Source organism: Vipera ursinii (genome assembly GCF_947247035.1).
Source record: "Vipera ursinii genome assembly, chromosome: 6".
In the NCBI taxonomy this organism is placed as follows: Eukaryota; Metazoa; Chordata; class Lepidosauria; order Squamata; family Viperidae; genus Vipera; species Vipera ursinii.
In genome coordinates, this window is record NC_139515.1 from 31,933,870 (window position 1) to 31,955,386 (window position 21,517).

At 37.8% G+C, this 21,517-nt stretch overlaps 1 protein-coding gene across 1 annotated transcript in view; it reads left to right on the forward strand.

Moving 5' to 3' along the window:
• The window catches only part of LOC310642662 (dedicator of cytokinesis protein 4-like), a gene marked incomplete at its 3' end in the record, with an annotated part of 101,524 nt that overhangs the window by 71,325 nt on the left and 8,682 nt on the right, over nt 1-21,517 (forward strand). Inside the window, exons 2-5 of the mRNA XM_083366548.1 lie at nt 9,761-9,844; nt 10,906-10,946; nt 14,914-14,969; nt 15,387-15,483. Of these exons, the coding sequence (XP_083222674.1) occupies nt 9,761-9,844; nt 10,906-10,946; nt 14,914-14,969; nt 15,387-15,483 (278 nt within the window). The remainder of the gene's footprint in view (nt 1-9,760; nt 9,845-10,905; nt 10,947-14,913; nt 14,970-15,386; nt 15,484-21,517) is intronic.

Below are 21,517 nucleotides of genomic sequence, written 5' to 3' on the forward strand. Positions count from 1 at the left end.
TAAAAAAAGAAAGAAACAATGGTTGGAAACTGATCAAAGAGAGAAGCAACCTGGACCTAAGGAGAATCTTCTTGACAGTGAGGACAATTAACCAGTACCTCCAGAAATCGTGGGCGCTCCATCACTTGAGATTTTTAAGTAGAGGCTAGATAGTCACTTTTCTGAGATGGTATAGGTCAGGGGTGTCAAACTCAATTTCACTGAGGGCCGCATTAGCATTGAGGTTGCCCTCAAGGGGCCGGGTATGTATGGCCAGGGTAGGCATGGCCTACTGGGTGGGCATGGCTAGAGTGTGTATGGCCTACTGGGTGGGCATGGCCAGCTCTACATCGTTCGCATCAAGGGTGCCTATGGGGGCCTGGGCAGGAGTGGGACAGATCTGAGGGTCTCTGGCAGAAGGAGGGTCTCTGGGCCAGGGCCAAGGCAGTGGGGGCCATTCCCTCACTGTTTCCAGGATGGCTTCACGGGCCACATGAAACCACTTTGCGGGCCGGATCCGGCCCCCAGGCCTTGTGTTTGACATGTCTGGTATAGTCCTCCTGCTTGAGCAGGGAGCTGGACTAGAAGACCTCCAAGACCTCCAGCTCTATTCTATTGTATAACTACATTTTCTAAGTATTGCAGAAAGCACGTATGCAAGTTTGTAAATGTAAAAATAAAGTAACTCGACTAAACAGCTGTAAAAATATAACTTAGGCATCTATATGCTGATTGATCCAACTGTTAGTTGCGCTATATATCACAAAAGGACTATTCACTTTAAATTCCATAATTAGCTTATAGCTGACTTCAGAAAAAGTTCTATTTCTTCTTGGGAACAATAAAATAAATGCTAACATTTTATCAATCCCACTGTCAAATATACAGCACAGATAAATTAAACAATCAATATTAAATGAATTATTTTTACAATTTTTGATTGATATTTCATTTTTCCTTTTTTAATTGTAAATTTGGATGAAACCAAAGGTTCTAGTTCTAATACCAGAACATGTGACAGCTAGCAATGACTACTGTGTGTAATTAGTAGATTGTACCCTGGGCATTTCAGTTCATTTCTGTGAGATAATAAATAGTGTTGTGAAAAATACTGTAACCATTTTTTTCACTTATTATAAAGAGGATATCAGTGAGGCAAAGGGAATTATGGTACTAGTTAAGATGGCATGAAGTATGTAATCCAGGGTTCAGTTATATGTGATCCAGGAATATTCCAGAGGAAAAGTAGATGGCTTGAAACAGATATGTAAGCACTCTGGTAAGTCTTTCCAAAAATATATATTAATTATATGTTTTAAAAAATAAAATAAGGTTTATACTGCATATATACTGTATGAAAATATTTAGGTTTTCAAGAAGATGGTAGGGAGAAGTCTTTAAAATATATAGTATTTGAATGGAAGGAAAGTTTCTTTGTAAGCACAAATCTATATTCCTCATATATAATACTGTTTGGGACAAAAGATGTACTTAATGAACTATATTGTCAGTAAGTTTTGCTTATTGACTTTTTAAGCTTGGAGTTTTGCAAAAACATTGATTTGCATATAGTTGAAAGTATGCAGCCTCAACTATTTTCTCAGGTGAAAATGCTTCAGTGGACAGACAGCGATGCATATTTGGATGCTCAGTTATTTTCCAGTTTAACAAATTCTTCACTGTTGCCAATATTATATTTCAAATTATATGAAAATATTTGAAAATATTTTTGAAAGGAATATTTTATTGGGAAATACTTTTGAAAGGAAACTTTGGCATGGCATTTTGTTTAGTCCTGAGTAGCAGCAATCTACAAAATGTAGCCATCTATTATTTTCAGCAATCACCAGACCTTTTTTTCCCTGAATCTTCTAGCATGGATGAAAGGCAAGACCTAATTTTGTGTTTTATGATTATGATTATCACTTGTTGCTTGTACAGAATATAGACTAAGAGCTTATTCTCCGGAGACAAATTCCTTGTGTGTGTCCAATCACATTTGGCCAATAAAGTATTCTATTCTATTCTATTCTATTCTATTCTATTCTATTCTATTCTATTCTATTCTATTCTATTCTATTCTATTCTATTCTATTCTATTCCATTCTTTGTGTAGCTTAAGGGAAGGTGAAGTAATGCAGAGAAATTGTTCTGCTGCTTGAAAGTTAATTTAGCAGCGGAAATGATGTTTCTACAATAGGAAGTATGACATAGAGGTTATCTTGTTTTCTAGAACACAGTCTATGAGATTGTGACATGTGGAAAGTTTAATTTAGGGGTCAGAAAGAGGTTCCATCAATGCTTCAACCACATATACAACAATGGTTATGAAAAACATCATAACCTAATATTTTTCAAATACTTTGGAACTTGTACTCTAATTATTCCCAATTAGAATGGTCAAGCAGAAAGTGTACCTTTCCCTGAACAACTGGAGGCTTAGGATTGCAGTATCAATAGTTACAAACAGGTGGCATACTTGTCCATTTTGAGGTCATAATTTCATTTTATATTTTAACTTTTTATAAAGTTGTGCTTACCACCCTTGTTGTGGTAATTTAACTGGAACATTGAAAACTTGCTCTCTTTTCTTTCTTCATTTATGCTAAAATATCACCCACTATTGTCTTTCTGTATTTTTGCAGTTTCATGCTTAACAGCAGGTTCTTTTATCAATAACCCTTCAGTCTCCAAGTGATGGTATTATACTTGAGTTTTTATCAGTTGAGATTTCTTGATATTAACTGTGAATCTGCTTATTCATTGGGAGAGATTTATTAACAGCAACTATCTTGAAATACTTTTTTTGCATTCACTTTTTTCATTGTATAGAAATGTTTGAGTGAAAAATTGCTAACTTAAAAATAAAAAACCTTGCCTATATCAAAAGCGGGTGATGTTAGGATGATGTTTTTTGTTGGGGGGATATATACTTATTTTGTTCAGCTCCTAACTGAGAGGAAGCACCTTCAGGATTACTGTTTTAAGGCTGTCACTGACCTTGCATTCTATTTGCTCCACTTTCCATTATGAGAGAGCAGTTGATACTCTAAAGGCAATTTGTAATGTAAATGGGTCTTGAAATGTCATTGCTGTTCCTTGATTGGGTTGATAATTAATTCTCCATGTACATCTGAAATTCCACAGCTGCTTTCTCCTTATTGGAATCTTGCTTTCTCATGAAAATTTAATGGTTTTTCCTTCTTTCCCACCCATGGACTTGTTTGAACATTTTACTTTTACTCATCTCAGTTTCTGTCCTTTTCTCTACTTTGGGTTTATAGAATATATTATAAACTTTTATCCAAGTGTTATTGTCTTATTTACCAATTAAACTTATTGTCGGTCCACCATTCGTACTCTGGTGTCCTGCCATTGTGCTGAGGGGGGAGGGGGGATGGCATGCTTAGAATTTTTCACTTCTGCTGTTCGGTTGGGAATTAGGGAGGGGAACTGTCTTCAGAGATGGAACGGGCTCTTTCCCAGCAGGTTTTTACCAGTTCCAAGGCCATTGAGCCCTGAGTGGGAACTGTTATCTGCCTAGCACCTCAGCATTCTCAAAACATCTTGGCATCGCATTGGCTACTGGTGGACTGATTGGGGGTGTTGTGATTGGGAAGCCTTATGCTTTGTGTGGGACCTTCAGATTCTGCCTGACTTTACCACATCCAGTTTTTCTTAGTAAAATTTCTTTTGATTCAACTCGATGGATTCAAGAGTCTTACTTTCCTGAGAGCAGGTCTGACTGGGGTAGGTCTGACACTTATTTTCAGATATTATTTCCTTTCTCAGTCATTAAACCATGCATGTTAATTCAGTGTGATATATTGATTTGTGTAAAGAGAGAATTGGATTCCCTCCCCTCCCCTCAAAATTTGGAATTTTATCCATGATTGCCTACCATGATGAGTGAGAAATCCCCTTGGATAATTGAAATAGGAAAACATGAAGTCCAGCACTCTAGTTTTTTTCTCATACTGGAGAGTACAATTGTTACCACATACAGATTGTCTAACTTCTTCAAAACTGATCTGTTGCCTTCAGGTATGCTGAAAAATGCCAGATTATCATGTAATTTGCTTAGCTTGCTCACAGGGCTCACCCCAAACATAATGTCTGAATGTGCATCAATTTTTGTTAGTTTCCTTTCATAAGTGCAATGATATTTGTATGTTGTTGAAATCACAATTGAAGCCTTGGTGGAGCAGTGGGCTAATGCCTCCTTAAGTAACACCAGCTGCCTGCAATTAGTGCAGGTTCGCATCCCACCAGGCTCAAGGTTGACTCAGCCTTCCATCCTTCCGAGGTAGGTAAAATGAGGACCCAGATTGTTGGGGGCAATTAAGCTGACTTTGTAATAATGCCGCTTGGTGTGTGTGTGAAAGCCCTAATAAGCAGGCATATACATAGAATGAAGGCTACTGCTAAGCTTGTAAGCCGCCCTGAGTCTTCGGAGAAGGGCGGGATATAAATGGAATTTTAAAAAAAAGCCACATGCTAGGTAATTCAAATTAAAATATATCATGCTGAAATTGAATTGATTTAAAAGAATACATAGCAAAAGATAGCCAGTAGTTTTCAAGACTGAGTACCCTCTCTATGCTATGAGTACCCTCTCTATGCTCTCTATGCTTTATAATTAGCTTAAACCTCAGCCATATATTCTATGAATATATTCCTATCTGCCTGCTCATTTTGCTACCTTTATGTTGATTACTGTTAGGTAGCTTCCAGCTATGTATCTAAGGGCCTTGGCTGTCACAAACCACACTTCTATCTGAAGAGATATTCAATCTTAGTTCAAATTAATGACAATTAAAGATAAGAGTACCAGTGACTTTAGGTGGCTTATCACTAGACAGTTTACTGGCAATTACATGGAAAGACTTAAACAAGTGGGATGATGTGGAAGAAGCAATCCTAGAAGATAAAAATTAAAATTATGTAGGCCTTGACTTCTGGTTTTGCATGGTAGTGACTGGTCATGGGTTTGTGGATTCTCCAGACCCCCCCCCCCAGCTAATTTTGCCCTGCCAAGGGATCCTAAGTGGATCTAAGTCACCCTGGAAAGGCGGCGAACAAAAAAAGGGTGCCCCAGTGATTCTGGAATGATGGCGGTTGTTCTGTTTGATTTGGGGAAAGCCTTCCAACCCAACAGGAGAAAGGCTGGCCGTACTTCATCGACTAGCCCAAGCTACTTGCAACCAAAGTCCAAAAGTACTAACCAGCACAACTGTGAATAGCGTGTTTGAAACTGGGTGAGGAATTTAATCTTCTCTTTTCTATTCTATATTTAATTTCCTGGAAAAGATCCCCAAGAAAAAAAATACCTCCGAAAGGGAAGGACGGGGATTTGTGCTCCACCCTTATACTAACGGAAGTGGCAAATTAATCTTTTTTTGGAGGATCAAAATATATGGAAGTGAAATAAATATAAAACCTGAAATTTAAAACTTAAATCTGGATAAATCTAAAATTGTTGAATGGTTAAGACTCTCATTCTAAAGACAATTGTTCATTTTGGAAATTGAAAAACAAATAGATGCTGACACCTAGCGGTGGATGAAGACTATGACAGCTATGACTTTCATATAAGACTTAGCAGAACCTGGGAAAAGCTAATCTGTATTTGTGATCTTCAAAGCTTTAACAACAAAGAACAGTTTTGACAAAAAAAGACAATAATCTGGGCTGTAGACAAAGGGAAAATTATAAATTTCAGAAAAAAAATCTTTTTTGAACTCTTTGGATTACAAATATCTATTTAACTGGGACTCTAAAGCAGGGGTGTCAAACTGCTGGCCCATGGGCCAGATGTGTCATCCAGATGTCACGCCCACCCCATTGCCGGCAATGGCAGAACTGTCCTGATATGTTGCATGATGTCATGTGATGTCACAACTTTGACATGTCTGCTCTAAAGCTATTCGCAGAGAAAAGAAAAGAAAAAAACTCAATTTCTTGGTTATCATGGATCAGAGACATGTAGAAAGTATATATCAAGAAAACATAAATACTTCACAGGAGGAGATATATAGTATATTGCAACTAATTTAAACAACAGTGATTTTAAACCACAAAGAAATTAAAAATAACTTTGAAAATATAAATCAATCTATTTCCAAGTTAATTCTACAACAAAATTCCCAGAAAACAACAACAGAGAAGCAGCAGATAAAACAGATAAATGGATATAGAATTGAGAATAGAGACTTAAAGATGGAACTTAACAAAACAAGGAAACATGATTTAACCCTAGTGGGGAAAAATTCACAAGAATTGGAAAAATAAAAATAAAATCTGAGGACAAGAAAACAGATTGGATAAAATGGACTATAGGGATGTCAGGAACATCGGAGAGAAAGGAAATGATAAGAGAAGTAGAGATAAAGAAGAAGAAAAACATTTTCAACAAACATGGAAAGGCGGGAGCTTCGTACAAAGACACTTCATCTGATTTACTTTTTATATCTATAGTAACATTTATGAACATATGGAAAGACCTTTCAAGTCAGCAAAACACATTGATCAAGAAAGATACTGGGCAAAGGAAAAAGACTAAAGTGGAAATCAAGAAAATAGATGATGGGACCTACCAGAGAGAATACTTTAAAAAGAAACATTTGTTTGAATATGGTTAAAGAAATAGAAAAGATTTGGAATATATATATATCATTCTAAGAGGGATGAATCCCTTAAATAATATAGTATGCTCCCCCCCTTTTTTATTCTATTTCTTGATATAAAAAGTTGAAATGGATTAAATCAGACATGTCAAACTTGTGACGTCACATGATGTCACACAACGTATCGGGACCGTTTTTCCATTGCTGGCAATGGTGTGGGCACAGCTTCCAGATAACGCATCTAGCCCGCGGGCCGGCAGTTTGACACAGATAAAGGAAATGTTTTAGATATTTAAATGTGATTGAATTTAAGAAAATTATAATGGATAAAAAATGTTTTGAATAAGAGTTAAAGGACTAGATGACTAGATGTATTAAATGGAATATTTAAAAATTAAACATATTTTTAATTATGGTTAAAAAGAATAAGAAATCTTGGAAACAAATATATATTAGCTTAGGAGGGATATATATACTGCTCAAAAAAATAAAGGGAACACTTAAACAACACAATGAACTGTATTTAATAGTAGGATGTCTTATCTTGTGTTCCCTTTATTTTTTTGAGCAGTATATTTTAAGTAGTATGCTATTTTTTATGTTTCTTTACTCTTGCTCTCCTTTCTTTTTTTAAACTGTTTTTATCTGTTCCTTAAGAAACGTAAAAGTGCCAAGATGGTTCATATGGAAAAAATAGACTTAAATTTTTAAATGTAATTAATTTTTGAGAAAATCTTAACTAGTAAGAATACTTTGAATTTTGTGGGAGAAACAAATTTAAATAAGGACTGTAACATGATCTATGATAAGGCAACCAGAATGAATGGATAGAAAAGAAATATTATATTGATGTGATTATTATTTTTAGGAATATTGGGAAAAATATATATTTAATTGTTATCTATCAAAACAATAAGAATTGTATTAACTCAATGTTTGCAAAAGAGGACATTTTGGGGAAAAGAGGAAATCAACTAAAACCATTATGTGGATTATGGATTATAGAAATCAATCGTTAGTGATTGTTTTATGTAAACCCAGACAACACACTGTTCACCAATTATTAAGTGATTTATGTTTAAAAAATGAATAAAATATATTACAAAAAAATGTAAGCCTTTATCACTTTGAATAGTTCTGGAAGTAGCAAAAAAGTATTTAAGCTACATCATAAATATTTCCCTAGTGATTAGTGGTTGGGGAAAAAGAACAGAAGGGAAGGGGAGAAAATGTGTTTATGTATGTTATATTTTTCATTTTGTCATTTGTATCTTTATTTTTTATTCTTTTGTATTCTTTAAACTTATGCAATATAATTACAAAATCTACTTTGTGAACCATAAATTGTTTTCTTGCTGAATTTACCCCAAACTGTCAAGGTTCCGACTAATGAATTCAAACAAATCTGAACACTGAGACTTGACATTTCCTCAAAGAACTTGTTTATTGGATACATATTATCAGCATGATCAAAAATGAAACCAACTCTAAAATTCCCCTTAGATATTCAATGTAACTAAATATAACAATTCCTTCCCCTGTGCTATGCTGTTGATTACACTACTCAATAAAAGCAATTGGCAGGCTCTGTGAAACTTCTCTCCACCTTCCATCTCCTGTGGGAATGACCTTGGTTCCCACAGGACCACTCTATGTTTAGTCTAGTAATGTTGTCAGTTTTCCATCCCCCCTTCCCCCCCCAGCCTGTGGCAACTTAGAACAAAAAAGAAAGCTGCAGCCAGGTTTGTTTCAGAAGTTGCCAGTCGGACTCTCCTAAAGAGAAAGCATTTCCTGAAAAATAACAAGCATAGATACACAATGGGACCTGGGATGGTTTGAGGTATGGGTCTCAATGTTGATTCTATAACTGGTTTCAGCAAACTGCAATGAAAAACTGAATGTATTTTCCCCAAGAATCGTGGGAGCTTTAACTACACTGTGACAGGGTTTGTGATTTTTACGATAGGGAAAGGAGCAATGAATTTAGGTCCTAGCTTTTTACATGGTAGTTTTATTTTAAGATGTTTGAGAGATAAACTTTCTCTCCTACATGAAACTGTTTTTGGAGGGATTGCTTCTATTTGCTTGCTCCTCTTGAATCTTTGTGGCTTTTGCTAAGGCACATTTGATGTTTGCTCAAGCACTCTGCAGTGAGTTTACCCACTCGGTCAGTGTTTGTGAGGCAGGGGGGGGGGTTCTTCAAGGTATTCAGGAATGGGAATGAACTCCCTGCCTGTAGCTACTTTAAAAGGAGTAAGTCTAGTACTGCTGTGCACAGGATTGTTACATGCCACTTCAGCAAAAGACAGGAGATCTGCCCAGTTACTTTACTGATAATTAACATGGCATCTTAGGTATTGTTCCACCATTAGGGAAATGAAATATTGTTCCACCATACGGAAAGGAGCAATGAATTTAGGTCCTAGCTTTTTACATGGTAGTTTTATTTTAAGGTATTTGAGAGATAAACTTTCTCTCCTATATGAAACTGTTTCTGGAGGGATTGCTTCTTATTTGCTTGCTCCTCTTGAATCTTTGTGGCTTTTGCTAAGGCACATTTGACATTTGCCCAAGCATTCTGCAGTGAGTTTACCCACTCGGTCAATGTTTGTGAGGAGGGGGGGTTCTTCAAGGTATTCAGGCATGGGAATGAACTTCCTGTCTGGAGCTACTTTAAAAGGAGTAAGTCTAGTACTGCTGTGCATAGGATTGTTGCATGCCACTTCAGCAAAAGGAAGGAGATCTGCCCAGTTACTTTATTGATAATTAACATGGCATCTCAGGTATTGTTCCACCATTGTGTTTGCTCGTTTTGCAGCTCCATTCATATTTGGATGAAAAGCCGAGTTGAGCTCCTGGCTGAATCCAATCAGCTTCAGGAACTCCTTCCAGAATTTTGCTGTGAACTGGACCCCTCGGTCTGATATGATTTTTCTTGGAATCATATTAAACAAATTATCCTTTTTAATATAAAAAAGGATTTTAAAAGGAGGCAGCTACTGTATCTATAAATCCAGAGATTTGAGATTTCTGCTTGCAACATTGCAAATTGAGGTGGAAAGATTTTATTAACTGATTGCTTTTGCTGTTAAATATCAAATGTGGTTTTTCTTTTCTTAAAAATATGGTTCAATAGAATTTAATATATTTTCCAGTAATTGCAAGTTTTCAAGGAACAATCCCTCATGGCTTATCATTGGAGATTGGAGACACTGTTCAAATACTAGAAAAATGTGATGGTAAGTGTCGAAAAAGCAAGCAACTGTCACCTGACAAGAAACTTCAAAATCAACTCAGCTAATTATGCTAAAGCAAATACAAATGTTTGCTAAAGTTGAAAGCCTGTTTAATAATAGTCAAATTTAATTTTCTATGAACAAAAGGTTATTGAAATCATAGATGCTTGAATAACAATACAATTTATCCAGTCTGAAATGTCTCAAAATAATCTATCCATTTTGTTGCTGTAAAAAGATAGCTCTAATTGCATGGAAAAAAATTATTCTGTATATGGTAACATATTTTTATTCTAGCAATAACTATAGATTAATATCTGATTGGAGTACACATTACTTCTTTATAATGAACTGTTAAACTCTTTCCTCCAAAAGATTATGTATTTTGAATTAAGTTCGTAGGATTGTGTTAGATTGAGTGTTACTGTATGAAGGTACAAATATTTGTATGATGTAATGAGATAAGGGGTAGAAAATAGAGGGCTATAGAAATACCACAATACTCTAGAGTTCTTTTATAGGATTTTGCTTTGTCACATGCATGCAAAGACAGCTAGGAGCAGCTTCTGAAGCAGAGATGCAAGTGTGTAATCATGTGTAAATGATTACCCCAAGATTAATTAGGACACTTTTTAAATCTGGATTTCCTTAATCCTAGCCACTAAATTTGAGTATATTTTCTTTCTATAACTGTTAAGCATGGAATTAAAAAGATCAAACTGTGGGGCTTAAAAGAGTTTTCAAACTATTAAAGCAACTGTGTCACTTCTTAAACCTGCATGGTTCTTTACATAGAAATGCTATTGAATGGCATGAATCTTATCTGCTTGTAATTAATGATACAGTAGTAGTATCCTATGAATACCCCTGCCTATTTTTGTTATTTGGGGAAGATACATAGAGGTAAAATTTCCATATTAAATATATGTGGAAGTTGAAGTATAGAGTATTACAGTTGTATTTCTGTTGATACATTGGTTTTTAGCTGGAAACTACCCAGAGACATTTGGAAGTCAGGCACCCTATAAATACAGTAAAATGAAATATAAAATATTTTTTTTCAGGCTGGTACAGAGGATTTGCCTTAAAAAACCCAAATTTCAAGGTAAATTAATTTTTGTTTTAAATTAAAATGTGTATGTATGCCATGGGAATAATGTTTAAGTCTTGGATAATTATTTGACAACACCTAAAGGGAAGCTATAGATCACTGTAGATTATGCTTAAAAACACTAAAAAACCCCTAACTCTGCATATGTCTGCCAAAGCCATTGGTGCAATACCTAGAATGCTGCCCCTCCCCCCGGGCTCCTGTTGGATTTTAGCCTGAATGCTTAATTCTGTAGTGCAATTTTTAATGTCCCTGCTTTTCAAAATAAAGCTCAAATAAGGTTAAGTCATTAAGTCTTAAAGTACATATTTTGAATAATCTACTTACCCACTCAAAGTAGAAAATTTCATCCTTTTTATTATTGGTGAGGTCGCTACACCTCCATCACTCCCTTGTTTGGAAGTCTGATTTTATAAAGTTGTGAGTTCCAGTCTCATCTTGTTATCTACCCTTAAATTAAAGTGAGGTCAGTAATATACCTTCAAATGGATGCATGGAACTCTAGTTATCACTAAAAGGTGCCAATTCACTTTTAAAGTTTTTTTAAAAAATGGGTGAAATAAAATTATAATCAAATCTCACATCTGAGGAGACAAACCCACTAAAGGATTTTGTTGTTGTTAGCTGAAAAGTCGTGTCCAACCCATTGCGACCCCATGGACAACGTTCCTCCAGACCTTCATATCCTCTACCATCTTCTGGAGTCCATTTAAGCTCACGCCTACTGCTTCAGTGACTCCATCCAGCCACCTCATTCTCTGTCATCCCCTCCTTCTCTTGCCCTCAATCTTTCCCAGCATTAGGCTCTTCTCCAGTGAGTCTTGCTTCTCATTAGATGGCCAAAGTATTTGAGTTTCAGCTTCAGGATCTGGTCTTCTAAAGAGCACTCTAGGACTGACCAGTTTGATTGTCTTGCAGTTCAAGGGACTCACAGGAGTCTTCTCCAGCACCATAGTTCAAAGGCCTCAATTCTTTGGCACTCAGCCTTTCTTATGGTCCAATTTTCACAGCCATACATTGCAACTGGGAAGACCATAGCCTTCACTATACGCACTTTTGTTGGCAGGGTGATGTCTCTGCTTTTTAGTGTGCTGTCTAGATTTGCCATGGCTTTCCTCCCTAGGAGCAAGCATCTTTTAATTTCTTGGCTGCAGTCCCCATCTGCAGTGATCTTGGAGCCCAGGAAAATAAAATCTGTCACTACCTCCATTTCTTCCGCATCTATTTGCCAGGAATTGAGAGGGCCGGATGCCATGATCTTGGTTTTCTTACTGTTAAGTTTCTTAGGTTGTTGATATTTCTCCCAGCAATCTTAATTCCAACTTTTGATTCATCTAGCCCTGCCCTTCTCACGATGTGCTCTGCATATAAGTTAAATAAGCAGGGCAACAGTATACAGACTTGCTGGACTCCTTTCCCAATTTTGAACCAATCAGTGGTTCTGTGTCCAGTTCTCACTGTTGCTTCTTGACCCGCATATAGTTTTCTCAAGAAACAAATAAGATGGTCTGGTACTCCCATCTCTTTAAGAACTTGCCACAGTTTGTTGTGATCCACACAATCAAATACTTTAGCACAGTCAATGAAGGAGAAGTAGATGTTTTTCTAAAACTCCCTAGCTTTCTCCATGATCCAGCATATGTTGGGAATTTGATCTGTAGTTCCTCTGCCTCTTCGAAATCCTCCCTGTACTTCTGGTAGTTCTCGATCCACATACTACTGGAGTCTAGCTTGTAGGATTTTAAGCATAACTTTACTAGCATGTGAAATGAGTGCAATGGTGCGATAGTTTGAACATTCTTTGGCACTGCCTTTCTTTGGAATTGGAATGTAAACTGATCTTTTCCAATCCTGTGGCCACTGTTGAGTTTTCCAAATTTGCTGGCAAATTGAGTGTAGCACTTTTACTGCATTATCTTTTAAGATTTTGAATAGCTCAGCTGGAATACTGTCACCTCCACTAGCTTTGTTGTTGCTCAGCTTTCCTAAGGCCCACTTCACTTCACATTCTAGGATGTCTGGCTCGAGGTCAGTGACCACCTCATTGTGGTTATCAGGGACGTCAAGCTCGTTCTTGTATAGTTCTTCTGTGTAATTTTTCCACCTCTTCTTAATCTCTTCTGCCTTTGTTAGGTCCCTGCCACTTTGCTCCTTTATCCTTTATCATTTTTGCATGAAACGTTCCCTTCATCTCTCCAATTTTCCAATCAGATCTAATTCCTTAAATCTATTTGTCACCTCTACTGTATATTCATCAGGGATGTGATTTAGTTCATACCTGAGTGGCCTAGTGCTTTTCCATACTTTCTTCAGTTTGAGCCTAAATTTTGCAACGAGAAGCTCATGGTCTGAGCCACAGTCAGCTTCTGGTCTTGTTTTTACTGACTGTATAGAACTTCTCCATCTTTGGCTGCAGAGCACATAGTCAATCTGATTTCTGTGTTGACCATCTGGTGATGTCTATTGTGTAGAGCCGTCTCTTGGGTTGTTGGAAAAGAGTGTTTGCTATGACCATTGTATTCTCTTGACAAAATTCTATCAGGCTGTGCCCTGCTTCATTTTGTACTCCAAGGCCAAACTTGCCTGTTATTCCGGTTATCTTTTGGCTTCCTACTTTAGCATTCCAATCCCCCATAATGATAAGGACATCATTCTTGGGTGTTAGTTCTGTGAGGTGCTATAGGGCTTCATAGAACCGGTCAATTTCATCCTCTTCAGCACCGGTGGTTGGGGCATAGACTTGGACTATTGTGATATTGAATGGTTTGCCTTGGATTTGAACTGAGATTATTCTGTCATTTTGGGGGCGGTATCCCAATATTGCTTTTCCTACTCTTTCATTGACTATGAAGGCTACTCCATTTCTTCTGAGGGATTCTTGCCTGCAGTAGTATATCTGATGGTTATCTGAATTAAATTCACCCATTCCTGTCCATTTTAGCTCGCTGATTCCTACGATGTCGATGTTCAGTCTTGTCATCTCTTGTTTGACCATGTCCAGCTTTCCTTGATTCATGGATCTTACATTCCAGGTTCCTATGGAGAAAAAATCTTCACAGCATCGGATTTTCCTTTCACCACCAGATACATCCACAGCTGAGTGTCCTTTCGGCTTTGGCCCAGTCGCTTCATTCTTTCTGGCGCTACTAGTACTAGCCCTCTGCTCTTCCCCAGTAGCATATTGGACGCCTTCCGACCTGAGGGGTTCATCTTCCAGCATCATATCTTTTTGCCTTTTGGTACTGTCCATAGGGTTTTTATGGCAAAGATACTGGAGTGGGTAGCCATTTCCTTCTCCAGTGGGTCACATTTTGTCAGAACACTCTTTTATGACCTGTCCGTCTTGGGTGGCCCTGCATGGCACAGCTCGTTAAGCAAACTTTTTATCTAGCTGTAACTTCACCCATACAATAACAGTATAATATAATTCAATATTGAGTGAGGGGATGTGGCATCAGCTATTGCAGATGCTATCTCTAGGGAGATGTGGGGAAAGGGATGAAAAGTGCTAAGTCTGGATAAAAGTAATTTATTGCAGTAAATAGTTGCAAGGTACTTGGGATAGCAGATCCAAATAGCTGTGAGAAAAGGCTTTCAGAACAAAAAAAGATTCCAGAGAGATTCTAGGTTATTTTTTCAGCTTTATGAGCAGTTCTTAAGCTGCAAATGAGAACTTCTGTTCTGAGGTACTTAAGAGTTGCTATTGCTTCAGCGTTAAGCTTGAAAATTTTACTGATCACATTTTCAAACATCATTTGTTCCTCCCTTACAACAACAACCAAAACCAAATGTATAATTGCTTTCAAGAAGTTTACCTAAGCATATTTCATATATTATCATGGACTGTCTGAATATATAAAAATACACAGTGTTTGCTGTCTAGAAATTATTGACTTTTTAAAAATACATGTTTAAATCACTCTTGATGGTTTATTACATTTATTTAACTTCTTTTTGTCAGGGTATCTTCCCATCTGGTTTTGTTCACTTGAAAAATGCATGTGTTAAGAACAAAGGGTAAGTGGAAATTCGAAAGTCCAGAATTTTAGCAAAAGATAAGGAAAAGGCTTTGGTATTTTATAGCATTCCTGATGGAGAGGCAATATCATGTTTAATGTGACAAATAATTAAGCATTTGGAAATATCTATATTTAATTTAATTACATCATTATACTTTAATTGTCAAATGTTCTTCTTTTTAACCTGATCCCATTACTATTGATATACTGAATGTAGTAAGTACTTGCTCCTCAGCTATCATGTAGTAGTCTCTTCAAGGCACTTTAAATATTTGTTGATGACTCTGTTAATAGGCTAATTGCAAGAAATTCCAGAAATTTCACACTCAATTACCAAAGCAACTTTTTAAAAATTGAACAAAAGTAATGTTACTTTGGATTTTTGATTGACATTTTTTTCTTCTGATTTTAATAGGCAGTTTGAAATTATTATTCCAGCAGAAGATTCTGTTATCACAGAGATGACATCCACCTTAAGAGACTGGGGGACAATGTGGAAACAGCTTTATGTGGTAAATAAATCATTATTTTTCAATAGACAATGTACTGTATTTATGTATATATTACTGCTTTTTGACAATATGTTCACAATATTTCATAACAGAATATGCAACAGAAGAAAACAATGAAATCTTATCTGTTTTGAAGAAGCAACATATGCAGTATATAATATCAAAATAAAGCATACCGTATTTTCCGGCGTATAAGACGACTGGGCGTATAAGACGACCCCCTACTTTTCCTGTTAAATTATAGGGTTTGGGCTATACTCGCCATATAAGACTACCCCTCTTCCAACGCACACCAAATAAAAATTAAAAAAACAGATTTGATTTTAATATGGTAATTTTAATTCAAATGCTTATGACATGCAGGTGCTTAGTAGGAAAACTGTCACTTATAAACATAAGGCTGTTTGTCATCAAACATGTAAACATAAAACAGTGCAAGTGGATTAAACAAGAAGAAGAAGAAGAAGAAGAAGAAGAAGAAGAAGAAGAAGAAGAAGAAGAAGAAGAAGAAGAAGAAGAAGAAGAAGTAGTTGGAAGGGACCTTGGAGGTCATCTAGTCCAACCCCCTGCTCAGGCAGGAAACCCTATACCATTTCAGACAAATGGCTGTCCAGTCTCTTCTTAAAAACTTCCAGTGTTGGAGCATTCACCACTTCTGGAGGCAGGTTTTTCCACTGGTTAATTGTTCTAACTATCAGGAAGTTTCTCCTTAGTTCTACGTTGCTTCTCTCCTTGACTAGTTTCCATTCGTTGCTTCTTGTCCTGCTTTCAGGTGCTTTGGAGAATAGCTTGACTCCCTCTTCTTTGTGGCAGCCCCTGAGATATAGGAACACTGCTATCATGTCACCCCTCACCCTTCTCTTCGTTAAACTACACATACCCAATTCCAGCAACTGTTCCCTATTTTCCTAATTCACTTTTTCACTTTTCCTAATTCACTCTAAAGCTTTCCCTGCGCAGAGCCTTAAGTAACAACACCAGCTGCCTGCAATTAGTGCAGGTTCGCATCCCACCAGGCTCAAGGTTGACTCAGCTTTCCATCCTTCCAAGGTAGGTAAAATGAGGACCCAGACTGTTGGGGGCAATAAGCTGACTTTGTAATAATGCTGATTGGGGGGGGGGGTGAAAGCCCTAATAAACAGGCATATACACAGAATGAAGGCTATTCCTAAGCACATTGATTTGTGCTTTAAATTGTAAGCCACCCTGAGTCTTCGGAGAAGGGCAGGATATAAATGGGATTTTAAAAAAAAAAGACCAAATGGGAGATCCGCTCCAGGTTTTCCAGCCAGCCTGCCCAGTTCCTGAGTCAAATGTGTCCTTTAAGCTAAGCCGCTGCTCTGGCTGCTGCCTTCCCCACCTGCCTTTCAAGTTGGGATATACTACAGCTGCTCTTCAACTTTAGAAGGAAAGATGCCCAGACCCCAGCCTGTAAAAAATCACAGACTGCAGCTTCTTCTCCAATTGGTCCCGCTTTCCCTGCGCAGACTAAATGGGAGATCCGCTCCAGGTTTGCCAGCCAGCCCTGTCCCTAAATTTTCAGCACCCGGCGTATAAGACGACCCCTGACTTTTGAGAAGATTTTCATGGGTTAAAAAGTAGTCTTATACGCCAGAAACTACGGTAATAGTGGAAAAGGGCAAGCATTATAAGATATTTTAAAGAACTTCAGAGTATAGTAAAATACATTTTAGATTCAGAGTGGAAGAAAAGGCTGAAATGCCCTTGGCATATGTGATGATCGATAACTATCATTAAATATCAGAGCTTTCTCCATGATTCTTTATCGATCCAAATGTTTAAAAATCATTTTTTTAAAAAAAAATATTTTAGAAAAGATTATGTCTCATCTAGAAATTTTTAGGGACAGATAAGCAAAATAAATTTCTTAGAGTATAACTAAACCATTTATTCACGTGTTACTTATTTGTGATATGGGGTTTACTGGTTTTCTTGCTTCAGTAGTAATATTGGGTAGGTTACACAGCTCCACTCTGGTTCTCCCACTCTTCTAAAATGTGGAAGGAATCAATAAATGAGTAAATTATAACTTTTTTATTAGAATGTTGTTTTTGTCAACAAGGATGTTTTGACCTCTTTATTCCGTTTCTAAATTCAGGTCTTAATCCAAAGATAGATAGACATTTAAGTGAATACAACTCTCTATGTATACACACATTCCTTAAAGAAGATTTTTATATTTAACTCCAGTCCAAACAAATTTCTAGCTTAAACATACTGTAACTTTAGAAAGTAGTTCACAAGGTGAGTTACAATTTTTCCTTTAGGTAGTTGATGATGGAAGGTTGTTAGTGATTTGATAGTGGGATAAGAGAGGTAAGGAGGACCCCTGGATTGATCTCTGATTTCTATAACAAGTAATGGTTACAATCAAAGCAGACTACAGTGGAACAGCATGTACATTCTTAGTCCAGAAAGATGAACTGAGAATGCTACCATAATGATCTCTACTCGTATGCTAATAGTACACATGGATTTGAATCAATATTTTATGTGATAATCTTTTCTTCTATAGATTTTGATTATGAGAGACATTCTGATGTTGCCAGTGCCTGAAACAGATTATATACAGCTGAAGATAAGGTTATGCCTATAGATCAGACCTTTAATATGCATTCATTTGTGTCATATTATGGATCACACTTCTTTCTATGCAATATGGTATAATAGTTACCTCAAAAGATACTGGGCTGTTTATGCTGCCTGGGAGTCTGTATATTAATATTAATCTTAAAACTGGGAGTGAGTAGCTCAAACACAATAATCTGTCCCATCTCTTTAATTGCTAATAAACAAGAAATGATACTAGATTTTTATCAAAGTGTTTAGTCAAAAGCTTGTAATGTAGAACTGTCTCACCTCTTAAGAGATGCTAGACATGTGAACATAGTAATGAATCTGAAGTACTAAAATATTTATCCAATTTCTAAGAACAAAGAAATATAGAATGCTACCTTATTCCATTGTTAAACTGGTTATTTATTTAGCTTGGCATTCACTATATTGGCTCCAATATATGAGTCTTCCCCAGATCTTCTTCCATATAGATTTTATTCAGTACTGTTTATCTTCAAGGCATTAAACTTTTCTTCTGAACTGTGAGCTGAGAAATATGTTATTTTTATTTGCTGTTGAACATTGTAATGCTAAACATACTTGTCACCTCCTATAGTTATCTGATCTGTCCAGAAGTAAATGAATGAGGGAATATGTTTTTAAGGTATTAAAAAAGAGAGAGAAATGAAAGAAAAGGGAAGGGAAGGTGGAGATGGAGATGGAGGTGAGAGAGGAAAAGAGAGGAGAGGAGAGGCTTATTTGTGGAATAGCTTGCCTTTTATTTGCATAAAAATAAGAAGAAACTCACTACCAAAGCAAACTGCACTTCCATAAATGTATATTTAAACAAAGAAGGATTTTTTTAAAAAGAAAATATTAACTTAGTGTCAAGTTCGAAGTGTGTTTTGCTGTTGTAACAATTATTGCTTATCAGCTTGTCAATGAACCTGTGGGGAGGGAAGAGGAATGAAATGCAAGCTCCAGAGATCAGGATGTCAGACCATGAGAACCAAGGACACTTCACCAGTTGTCTGGCCAAACTCAGAGACACTTTCTCATAACAATATTTTAACACCTAATTGGGCAGCATGACTGGACTAAAAGGGAGGAGAGGGAATTTTACACTTTTACTATATGGATTGGGAGGGGGTTTGCCAGAGCTGATTTGCTTGCAATTATGCTGAAATGATGTTTAAAAATGATGTTTAAAATGATGAAATAAAGTTTTGCATTAAGAGATTGGATCATCTTGGAAGTGTTTGCTTGGTTGGGTTCATCAGTCAGAACCTTGACATTAAACCAGCTCTCCTTTAAGAAGAACTTTCTTAAAGAGTCCCAAGCCCCTGTAGCCTGTCCGGTCACTTCTGGAAGAGCTATGAAAAGTCGGGAGAAAATGGCCAGAGTGGGATGGGTGAAGGAGATCCCGGTCCCACTCAAAGGACCAGTTGCAGTGCAAGACAGGGTCACAACAGCAGGGAACCACTGCCAGACAGCAGAGGAGCTGTGGAGAGGTGTGATACCAAAAGCAGTCAAAGTTGAGTTTTTGCTGATTTCTTCTGGGGTGGCATCAGGCCAGGTCCTTAAGTGGAAGGGGGAAGAGAGCAGCAGACTGAGAAGAACTGCTGCAGTGAAGATATCTGGTAGCCTGTCACAGCCCATCAGTGGATCAGCTGAGAGAGAGGTTCTGGAACTGTGAGGAGGGGAGCCAGCATGAAGGGTACAGCTGCTTTCCAGGCTGATGCCCAGTCAACCCTTGACATCCGTCTTGGTTCCATTGCCTCAGCCCTGACAGAGAGCAGCACCCACAGCAGCCTTGGGGTCAGCCAGCCCCCAGCAAACCACCATTTCTCAGCCGAGTCCAGCCCTGACCCAAGGAGCTGCTGGGTTCCAGCGAGTGGAGACCCAACAACAGGGGCCATCGGGCAGCTGTCCCCCCCCAACCAGCAGTTGCTGTGCCCAGCCTGAGCCTTTCCCTTACAGAGAAGGATGGCTACTGACATACTGGGGGCAGGCCGGGGCTCCTAGGACCCCCGCCAATCAGAGTTACAGTTGATGGGAGCCTGGAGAAGTTGGCATTTTTCCTGAACCAGGTGTGGGCACAACTGGACCGATATGGGCCAATATACACTCATGATGCACTTGTGTGGATGCTCTTGTGGCCAAGACCCACACCTGAGCCATGCGTCCAATGCAGACAGGAGGGCCACTGGGCAGTGGTTTGTCCAACACCAGCCCCCAGGACAACCCCGAGAAACCCGACCCTTCCAACTAAGGGAAAGAAGAAGTCCTGGGTGGTGAATCAGGTCATTGAGGTCTCCCCTCAAGCAGTGAAAGGAAAGTCTGATGCAGTAAAGATTTTTTCTCCATAGAAACCTGGAATGTAAGATCCATGAATCAAGGAAACCTGGACATGGTCAAACAAGAGATGACAAGGCTGAACATCAACAACTTAGGAATCAGCGAACTAAAATGGACAGGAATGGGTGAATTTAATTCAGATGACCGTCAGGTATACTACTGCAAGCAAGAATCCCTCAGAAGAAATGGAGTAGCCTTCATAGTCAATAAAAGAGTAGGAAAAGCAATACTGGGATACAATCCCCAAAATGACAGAATGATCTCAGTTCGAATCCAAGGCAAACCATTCAATATCACAGTAGTCCAAGTCTATGCCCCAACCACCAGTGCTGAAGAGGATGAAGTTGACCAGTTCTATGAAGCCCTACAATACCTTATAGAACTAACACCAAAAAATGATGTCCTTATCATCATGGGGGATTGGAATGCTAAAGTAGGAAGCCAAAAGATAACCGGAATAACAGGCAAGTTTGGCCTTGGAGTACAAAATGAAGCAGGGCACAGCCTGATAGAATTTTGTCAAGAGAATACGATGGTCATAGCAAACACTCTTTTCCAACAACCCAAGAGACGGCTCTACACATGGACGTCACCAGACAGTCAACACAGAAATCAGATTGACTATATGCTCTGCAGCCAAAGATGGAGAAGCTCTATACAGTCAGTAAAAACAAGACCAGGAGCTGACTGTGGCTCAGACCATGAGCTTCTCGTTGCAAAATTTAGGCTTAAACTGAAGAATGTAGGGAAAAGCACTAGGCCACCCAGGTATGAACTAAATCATATCCCTGACGAATATACAGTAGAGGTGACAAATAGATTTAAGGAATTAAATCTGGTAGAGGGCCTGAAGAACTATGGACAGAGGTTTGTAACATTGTACAAGAGGTAGCAACTAAAACCATCCCAAAGAAAAAGAAATACAAGAAAGCAAAACGGCTGTCTGAGGAAGCTTTGCAAATAGCTGAGGAAAGGAGGGAAGTGAAAGGCAAGGGAGAAAAAGAAAGATACACCCAATTGAATGCAGAATTCCAGAGAATAGCTAGAAGAGATAAGAATGCCTTCTTAAATGAACAGTGCAAAGAAATAGAAGAAAACA